A 9,544-nucleotide genomic window follows, 5' to 3' on the forward strand; every position below is an offset into this window, starting at 1 on the left:
ACAACACAAACACTTGAATCTGGTTCGGGTTTATTGAATCTGGTTCGGATTCGGATTTCGGATCTGGGTATTTTGCCCATAAAGTAATACTTTATTTGATTGTGAGAGAGGATACGAATGGATCGGTGTAATTGCGTTGTAATTTTTCGAGGCATTGTCTCCCGATTTCCTAAAAAAAAGAAATATATACCTCCGTCTTGATGGGCCGAAAGAAACAAAATTAAGCCCATATATAAATGAGCTTCCCAATCTCTCTAAAACATAAGTGGCGCCAAACCTTAAAAATTTGCATATGTGTCATTTGGAGGCAAACCCATCCGTCAAATCCTTGGCGGCAAAATCAATGACTCCTCCAAATTCCTTCTTCTTCTTTTTTTTTTTTTTTTCTGTTAAGTTCGCCTTTAGTTTTTTTTTTTTTTTTGCAAAACCATTCATCTTCCCACATTCTACTTCTTCTTCTTCTCCCAAAACCTAACAACTCAGAGACCAAAAAAGAAAAAAAGAAAAAAATCCAAAATCCAAAATCACAAAACCTTTCTCTCTATCGATTTCTCAGATTCTGGATCTTGTTTCATTTTATTCACCTGGATTTATAGATTCCCAAAATTTCTAGGGTTTCGCGATGGAAGAAGTTACGCCGGTGAATGAAATCGAGAATCAGAAGACGCCGATTGAGCCGAAGAAGTCGTCAAACAAGCGGAAGAGAGAACCCGCGGCGATTGAGAATCTAACTTCTGAGGAGAAAGAAGCTCAGATCTCTTCGTTGAATCGAGAGACGAAAGGGCTTTTTGATTATTTTCGTGAAATGATGGAAGAGAGTAAGAGAACAGATCTGTTTTCTAGGTTTAGTGATTGTTCGTCTGTGAATTCTATGGTTGCTTTGTTGATGGAGGAGATGAGTTTGCCGTTGTCGAAGCTTGTCGATGAGATTTACTTGATATTGAAGGAGAAGGTTGAAAGTGTTACTTTGGTAGCTGTGAAGAGTGCTGTTGTTTCTGTGGGTCAGAGAGTGAGTTACGGTTTGCCTAACGCAGATGCTGATGTTTTGGAGGATGATTCTGAATCTTGTCTCTGGTGCTGGGAGGTAATTTTTAATTTCAATTGGTACTTTTTAGCTTCTGTGTGGGTTTTGATCTTTGAATCTTGATAGAAATGGTAACTTTGGTGATATCATTTAATGTTGAGATGTGATGTTTATTTGATGTTATAGACGAGAGATTTGAAAATGATGCCGAGTTCTGTTCGTGGATTGCTTAAAGTTCGACGGACTTGTAGGAAGAAGATTCATGAAAGGATTACAGCAGTTTCTGGTAACTGTTTTATCTGTTGATGATTCTTATTGGTTGATTGTGTATATAGGATGTGAGGACTTATGCCTTGTGTGTTATGTTTTAGCAATGTTAGCTGCATTACAAAGAGGGGGAACTGAAGAGTCGTGTAGATCTGATCTGAGCAAAGCTGCTGAAAAGCTTGGTAAAATACTGACTGAGGTGGATATTCGATCGTTTATGGATAACATGTTGCAGAAGAACAGCGCAGAGATGTAAGCATCTTATTTTAGTGTACTTGGTTTATATTTATTTCTTGTTTTTATCTGACTCGGTTATTGTGTTGATCGTTAAGGGCTGAGAAAGACTCAAAGCGAGAAGAGAAGCTGCTTCTCAAACAATTGGAGAAAAGTAGATGTGAAGCTGAGAAGGAAAAGAAGAGAGTGGAACGTCAAGTATTGAAAGAGAGATTGCAACAGGTAAGCAGATAGTTTTCTGCATTTTCTTCTGGAATTCTTGTCTGGAGATGCTTATTCTCTTTTGGTCATCTTGGATGGTGTTATTTGTTTCCAAATTCTGACTTCTGACTGAGCATTTGTTTGCTGTGCCAGGAAAAAGAGCAGAAGCTAATGCAGAAAGCAATTATTGATGAAAATAATAAAGAAAAGGACGAGACTGAGTCAAGAAAACGGTTAAAGAAACAGCAAGATGAGTCGGAGAAGGAGCAGAAGCGTAGAGAGAAGGAACAAGCCGAGCTAAAGAAGCAACTTCAAGTACAAAAACAAGCATCAATCATGGAGCGGTTTCTTAAAAAGAGCAAAGACAGTTCAATAACCCAACCTAAGCTTCCTTCCAGGGAAATAACTGCTCAGGAACCCTCTTGTGCAAAACCTGAGAATGAAAGTGGAACAGTTATTCAGGCCATTGACAATGCCTTTTCAACAACTTGTGAANGCATTTTCTTCTGGAATTCTTGTCTGGAGATGCTTATTCTCTTTTGGTCATCTTGGATGGTGTTATTTGTTTCCAAATTCTGACTTCTGACTGAGCATTTGTTTGCTGTGCCAGGAAAAAGAGCAGAAGCTAATGCAGAAAGCAATTATTGATGAAAATAATAAAGAAAAGGACGAGACTGAGTCAAGAAAACGGTTAAAGAAACAGCAAGATGAGTCGGAGAAGGAGCAGAAGCGTAGAGAGAAGGAACAAGCCGAGCTAAAGAAGCAACTTCAAGTACAAAAACAAGCATCAATCATGGAGCGGTTTCTTAAAAAGAGCAAAGACAGTTCAATAACCCAACCTAAGCTTCCTTCCAGTGAAATAACTGCTCAGGAACCTTCATGTGCAAAACCTGAGAATGAAAGTGGAACAGTTATTCAGGCCATTGACAATGCCTTTTCAACAACTTGTGAAGCTACACTTGATGATATTCGCAGGTATGACAGTGGTTTTCCTTGGTGATTTATCTGTAAGGTGTCACTTTGGGTATTGTGATCTGAGTTGTATTTCTTTGTAGGGAACACTTTGCTTCTTGGCGACAGTTGGGTCATTCGCTCTCCAGTACGAAAAAGCATTGGGGTATGCGTAGGCAACCTAAGAGTGAACTGTTTCCGAAACTAAAACTATCTACAAATAGGGAAGCAACATCTGACGGTGAACCGAACATGGAGAAGCAAGTGGATGGGTGTGAAGAGAAAAACTTTGATGGTATATCTTCCATTGGGCAGTGTGAGTCTTCGTCATCTGATCGTAAGAAGAAGTCCAGGAGGGCCAAGCAGTTGTTACAATTTGATAAAAGCTGCAGACCAGGCTTTTATGGTATCTGGCCTAGCCAAAGGTTAGTACTTAATTTTGAAAACTTTCATTCCCACAGTAAGCTAAGATAAGATAGATTGTAAGTTAGTTTTGTTAATATATGTGAAGCCTTGACTAATTCAAAGCTTTCTTATGAGTTTGTGTGTTACTGCTTTTTCATTTCTGCTTTTTTGCATAACATGTTTCACTGAAAAAGTCATGAAGTTTATCTCAGCTATGTGACGACTTTATTGTGGTGTTTAATAAAGCATGATAAAAAAGCCTGTGAAGTAAACATACTCCTGCTCTACCCTTTTATGTTCCTTTGTAGAGGCTGATCCTTAAATTAAATAAACATCGTCTATCTTAGATCTGTGGTTAATATTGTCTGATGCATTTCAGTTTGGATTGAACAATCATTGTAGTGAACACAGGTAACGTAGAAAACGTTTTTCAGTGAGTCCGCTAGAGTTACTAGGAATATGAAGGAGGAGATAACTAGTGTTCACTCTCTAAGTTTGCTTACTATGGTACTGATGGTACTTCTTTTTAACATTTGCAGTCAAGTTGTGGGGCCACGTCGTCCTCTGAAAAAGGACCCAGAATTGGATTATGAAGTTGATAGTGATGAAGAATGGGAAGAGGTAGTTTTATTGATTTCAGTACTTGGTTTTGGATATAATTATTTTGTTACAACCCAAAAAAACTCATCCAAAAGATCCTTGGGTAATAAATTGCTTTTGGTTCACAGGAAGAAGCAGGTGAAAGCCTTTCAGATTGTGAGAAAGATGAAGAGGAAAGTTTGGAAGAAGGATGTTCAAAGGCTGATGATGAAGATGATAGTGAAGATGACTTTATGGTGCCTGATGGATATCTCTCAGAAGATGAGGTAACAAAAGCAATTTTTAGTTAACTCGTCATACATTCTTCTAAATCTAGGTTGACAATCTAGGAATCTATATAGCGAAATGTGTATTTCTCTGGAGGTTCCAATCTATTAGCCAATTCAACTCATATTCCTCATTCATCTAATAGATTAATACCTGGTTTTGTTCAAAGCATGTCCCATTCTTGTGAAGGGGGTTTGTTAACTATATAGGCAGCTAAGTTTCTTATGTAAACTTTGGTTCTCTCAGGGGGTCCAAGTGGACAGAATGGACATGGATTCGTCTGAGCAGGATGCTAGTACGCCATCATCTAAGCAAGATCAAGAAAGTCAAGAGTTTTGCGCATTACTCCAACAACAAAAACATCTGCAAAGTTTAACTGACCATGCTCTGAGGAAAACGCAGCCACTGATTATATGTAACCTAACGCATGAGAAGGTCCCTTTCTTAGCCTCTAAAGATCTAGAAGGGACACAAAAAGTGGAACAGATATGTCTGCGAGCTCTCATGGTGCGAGCATTCCCATGGACTTCTCTCATCGAGATATCGATCAATGACATGGAAGAGGAGGATCAGGAAACTGGCAAGTCATCTTGTAGTCAGAGCACACCTCCATCTAATTCAAAAGCAAAGTCCATACCAGACTCGGATTTAATTACAGTTGTAAGTAGATTTCTCCATATAAATAACATGTATTTTTATATATTGCTACCCAGCTCTAACAATAATTTGGCGTCCAGGTATCAACTATTCAATCATGCCCTCAAGGTATCAATAGAGTGGTTGAAACATTACAACAGAAGTTTCCTGATGTACCAAAGACCAAGCTAAGACAAAAAGTGCGTGAAATATCAGATTTCGAGGATAGCCGTTGGCAGGTTAGTTCTACTTCTACATTATACTTTGATCTTCTCTTCAACAATTTGCAATCATGTCTTGAGACAGGGTTGCTTATACTCCTGTCACCTTTTGTTTAATAAACAGGTAAAGAAAGAAGTATTGACAAAGCTTGGATTATCACCGTCACCAGATAAAAGCGGTAAGAGACCAAAAATGATATCTACATTCTTCTCAAAACGCTGTTTGCCTCCATCCACAAAGCCACAACCTGCTGCAGTCGAAGAGGCACAGAGATTAGAAAACGAGAATGCTTAGGTCTCTTCACTGTTTCCATATTTTTTTGGTTACATTCCTCAACTTAGCTATATCCTTTTTTTTTGCTTCTTGTGGATACAAATGTATGATGCAATAACATCGGAAAGTGTTTTGTTGAGGGAATGATAAATGGTTTAAGCAACCTGAGATGTTTTGTTCAGGTAAAAGTCTATAAATCTACCTTACTTATTTTCATTTCGAATAACTCCTACACTTTGGATATTACAATATCTTGTACGCTTTCATTAGAACAGTTTAATTGTTATAAAAATTAGCAGCAATAGCAAAGTGAAGGGAATTTCCTTTTCAACCGTATTATCGAATATCATAATGTGTTTTATAATCGTGTAGTAAGATAAAGCAACAGAATTGCAAAGTGGAGCCATGAAGTCAGCAGAGTAAGTTTTCAATATTACAAGTTTGACAGTCATGCAAAACACTTCTGATAATTTCGATTTCTTTAGTATGTAGCTAAGTCTTTGGGCATGGATGCAAAAGCTGAAACAAGTTATGCTATGATAATGGCACAAAAAAGTAATGCACAATATTTATATAGTACGTAGTATGTACATACTACGTCGACACATTTAAGAGATGTAGACAATGAAAGACACAACTCATTGCATTAAGTTGGGAGTTGGCAATGCCATGGTGTTGTGCTCATTGCTCAACGCCATCAATTACGATTCTCCTTTTTCATCTTTTAATGCCCCCATTATTAGCATTGACTTTCGTAGTGGTCTGAATGTCCCCATTTAATTCCACCTATACTTGACTCTTTGTTTTTGATAAATGTTTTGGCCGATCTTGAATAGATTGGAAAGGAGAGGTTACTTTGTATGGTCGGTGATGTTTGATTTGTATGAGTTAGTGGGTAGATCTATAAGCAGCTATGGGATAAGTCTCATAGGTTTACATCTTTCTTTTTTTGGTTACATCCCTCAACTTAGCTATTTTTTTTTTTTTTGCTTCTTGCGGATACAAACAAATGTATGAATGCAAAAACATCACAACAGTGTTTTAGATGAGAGAATGATAGGAAGCAACTTGAGTGACGTGCCGTGACAATGAAATCGTCTCTCTAAAATCTATGAGCAATATGAAATCGTCTCTATATATATCCATTTTCAATCACCCTTATATTTTTGGAGATTATATAGTGTACAATAGCTTTTAATTGTGTTTTCATTACATAGCTTTAGTACTTAAAAGGTAAAAGAAAAGAAAATACAAGAAAGATACGTTTGGTTGTCCTGAACTTGAAGTTCACATTTCAATCGATTATCCATAATGTGTTTATAATGTAAAGTATAAAATAAAGCATTAGCAATGCAAATTAATGCCAGGAAATCAGCAAAGCGTGTCTTCAAACCAATGCTGGAACTTGGTCATCTCCTTAGAAGGCAAAGCAGCCAAGACATAAACACCTTTACTATCTCCATCGATGTCTGGAAACAGCAAAACTATGTCTTTCCGATGATACACAACAGGACAGCTATACTTAGGCTTTCCCCAAGGATACTCAACCTCTGCGAAACCTAGTTTCCACCACGAAGAAACCAAAACTTGTCCATGTGGAAATCCTTTGTACAACTCTCCCCAATCTATAGCAGACCGCGCGTACTCATCAGTTATCCTCTTCGCCCCTTCTCCTACAATTTCCACAATCCTACCAAACGGCTCTTCGAGCAACGCCTTGCATTTCGCCTTTGCGTAAGCCGTTAAAACCGCGTTTCCAGTGTAGGACGGTGGAAGCTCAGGGTTCAGCCTCCCTCTAATGTCCACTGCGTAAAGAATCGTTGATTCTCTTTCAAGATTAGCTTCTTCTTCTTCTTTTTCTGATGTTACAGAGAGTGCCTTGCACCTCCAGACCAAAGCCGTGACAACGTTGAACCCGGACACGCGAACATAACCACTACTAGTCTCCGAGGCTCTCTCCTTGAGCTTATTGATTTGATCAGAGGATAGCTTGAAGATTTTGAAGTCTAAGTGCTGTGAAGTGGCTTCGAAGACTGTTGTTGTCTCACAGTCTTGAAACTTAACAAGCTCGTGGTGTGGGAATGTGACACTTGGTGGCGTACGAGCCTTGAGAAGAGAACGGTCGTTGCATGGAGGTGTTGATAAGGGCTTCTCATTCAGTAGAGATGCTAAGTTTTCGAGGAATGTTTTGAAACTAAGTCCATCGAACGTTGTATGGTTTGTTGAGATTCCCATTGCAAACCCACCGCACTTGAATGATGTCATCTGCCCAAATTTAAATAGTAAGTACATACATGATATACATGATACATCTAACATCTCCATGACATGATAAACACAACTTCAAGGACCAAACTTGAGAAAACTTAATTTTTGAATCACTTATGGGTACGTACCCCTATATATTGTCGTTAATTCTCAGTTTAACGTAAGAACTATATAGCTAGTATAATAATATACATACTGCGACACATTCAATAGATGTAGATAATGACTACTTACTACCTTATACGTTCATGATCATTAACATTGAGTAAAAGAATTTCATTAGAAAGCGATTACATGAAATAATGTGACAGACAGAGTTATGTCTCATTAATTTAGATTGCTTTATGTTCGGTAGATTCAATAAATGAGCACACAAAAAAACCAGCGTTTTAACTTCACGCGGAACAAGTAGATTTATGTTACAATCATATACTATTATAAAGTTTAATTAATACTAACCACCAAAAACTATTCAAATTTGATGTCAAGAAAAGAAACACTAAACCGACTTTTTTATTTTGAAATAATGAACATTTTTCACTTGCTTCGATTGTTTACAATGCTCAAGTGTAGACTGAAAATGTATGCCTAGTTTATATATAAGTAATATAACTAAGAATAGTAATAAATAACAAGAAAATATATGTGTCAGTATTGTGTACATTGGAAGGATCTGAAACTTATTTGGCATATTTTATCTGTAGGCGAAACTGAGACATACTCGAGTATATATATTTATATACATGTCACATGTTACTTTGTGATTTCATGTTTCGTTATACTTTTTTTTTTTCAAACTCATGTTTCGTTATACATGTATAACTAATAATCTATAAATTGTGTGGAAGATGCGAAGATGTGAATCTATGTACCATTTAATACGTCTATATCTTAATTAGTTTAAGGATCCTTTTGAAACAAAAAGTTGGAAAGCAAAGGGTTGGGTTACCTGAAAGGCAAACAAGGGTTGGTTATCTTTAGGCAAACTCTGAAGCTGACTTGTAACCAGTTGAGCAAAAGCTGGATTTGGATAAACCAAATCTCCAAGTTCCTCCAACGTGTACTCACTCGCCGCCGTCACAAATCCAGCTCCGGAACCGTTACAGTCAACATCTAGCCGTCCAGAGCTAGGATCCACGCGGAGTCTCCCGGCCAAAAACTCGTAAGCGTCCATGGCTTTCACCAACGCCTTTCTCAGCTTCTCCGACACAATCTCCGGAAGAAAATCTTTGTTTGGTCGGAAGAAATGAACTGTTTGGACGTCAAAGTTGAGAATTTGGTCGACGTTGGACAAGAACATGGATTTCTTCTCACTTGTTTCTTCAGATGGGAAAATGAGTGTTGATTCTTTGATGGTCACCTTGAGATCTTGAAGAAGCAATGGTGATGATTCTTGGTACAAAGAACCCATTTTGAACAATCTCTTTCTCTCTCTCTGATCTAATTAGGTTTTGAGTGAAGCTTGTGATTTGAGTTTTGTGACTTAATCTATATTATATATAGACTAACACATAGTGAATGACGTTTTTTATCCTGCCTTTATGATTATATATGTATGTGTATCTTATAGTATGAAATAATCCTTGGAGAGTAATATTGATCCTAAAATAAATATGATGTTTTCAATGAAAATATATTGTGTCGGTTTTTTTTTTAATATCGGTTTTATGACTATTTTACATGTAAATTATAGAATGAAATCATCCATAGAGAGTTAATATTGATTCCCACAATAAATTAAAAGGTGCCCTTTTTAATAAATAAGAGATTTGGTACGGAAGTCACAAGAACAAAACCAAGCATTTTTCTTGCTACGTCGACGCCGGTTTTAATTTATCAAGTCACACTGACATGAAAACGTTCTTCTTTAAAAGCAAAAAAGGTTGTAACCGTTGTATTATTGTGTTGTGTTTATAGATATGGGAGAAGTGATGGGCTGCCTTGGTGGTTGTGAGTAGGGTTGGTGAATTTATTTTAAGGATTTTGATAGGAGAGGTTTGACATGTCGGTGTTAGCTACATAATTGCATGTGATCGGCCCATTTTGAGTTGAGTGATGTTTGCCAAACTTTGAATTATCCGATATGATTTTTACCCATTTGCAGCATCTCACTACACTACGGTTAGTATAAATATGATCCTAACACGTTGGTAAATCGTAAGTTGTAGAACATTTTGTACCCATTTGCAGCATCTC

The 9,544-nt window shown here is 37.3% G+C and overlaps 2 protein-coding genes across 2 annotated transcripts; one reads left to right on the forward strand and one right to left on the reverse strand.

Moving 5' to 3' along the window:
- On the forward strand, nt 435-5,299 carry LOC104750331 (chromatin assembly factor 1 subunit FAS1-like). Its single transcript, XM_010472114.2, has 11 exons — nt 435-1,084; nt 1,211-1,310; nt 1,396-1,543; nt 1,624-1,747; nt 2,337-2,701; nt 2,782-3,102; nt 3,622-3,703; nt 3,811-3,948; nt 4,196-4,609; nt 4,687-4,824; nt 4,931-5,299. The coding sequence occupies exons 1-11, from the start codon at nt 623-625 to the stop codon at nt 5,099-5,101; spliced, it is 2,463 nt and encodes an 820-aa protein (XP_010470416.1). The 5' UTR covers nt 435-622; the 3' UTR covers nt 5,102-5,299.
- On the reverse strand, nt 6,220-9,020 carry LOC104750332 (omega-hydroxypalmitate O-feruloyl transferase-like). The gene is made up of 2 exons (XM_010472115.2): nt 8,298-9,020; nt 6,220-7,345 (listed from the first exon to the last, which is right to left on the reverse strand). Exons 1-2 carry the CDS (start codon nt 8,757-8,759, stop codon nt 6,452-6,454), a joined length of 1,356 nt encoding a protein of 451 aa, XP_010470417.1. The 5' UTR covers nt 8,760-9,020; the 3' UTR covers nt 6,220-6,451.

Source organism: Camelina sativa, chromosome 16 (genome assembly GCF_000633955.1).
Source record: "Camelina sativa cultivar DH55 chromosome 16, Cs, whole genome shotgun sequence".
NCBI lineage: Eukaryota > Viridiplantae > Streptophyta > Magnoliopsida > Brassicales > Brassicaceae > Camelina > Camelina sativa.

Excerpts from the sequence above, each read along its gene's own strand:
- LOC104750331 (XM_010472114.2), top strand. The coding sequence starts at position 623 with ATGGAAGAAGTTACGCCGGTGAATGAAATCGAGAATCAGAAGACGCCG. Across the intron at positions 3,704-3,810 it reads GTGATGAAGAATGGGAAGAG|GAAGAAGCAGGTGAAAGCCT; the intron begins GTAGTTTTATTG and ends TTTGGTTCACAG. Across the intron at positions 4,825-4,930 it reads TCGAGGATAGCCGTTGGCAG|GTAAAGAAAGAAGTATTGAC; the intron begins GTTAGTTCTACT and ends TTTAATAAACAG.
- LOC104750332 (XM_010472115.2), bottom strand. The coding sequence starts at position 8,759 with ATGGGTTCTTTGTACCAAGAATCATCACCATTGCTTCTTCAAGATCTC. Across the intron at positions 7,346-8,297 it reads AACCCTTGTTTGCCTTTCAG|ATGACATCATTCAAGTGCGG; the intron begins GTAACCCAACCC and ends AAATTTGGGCAG.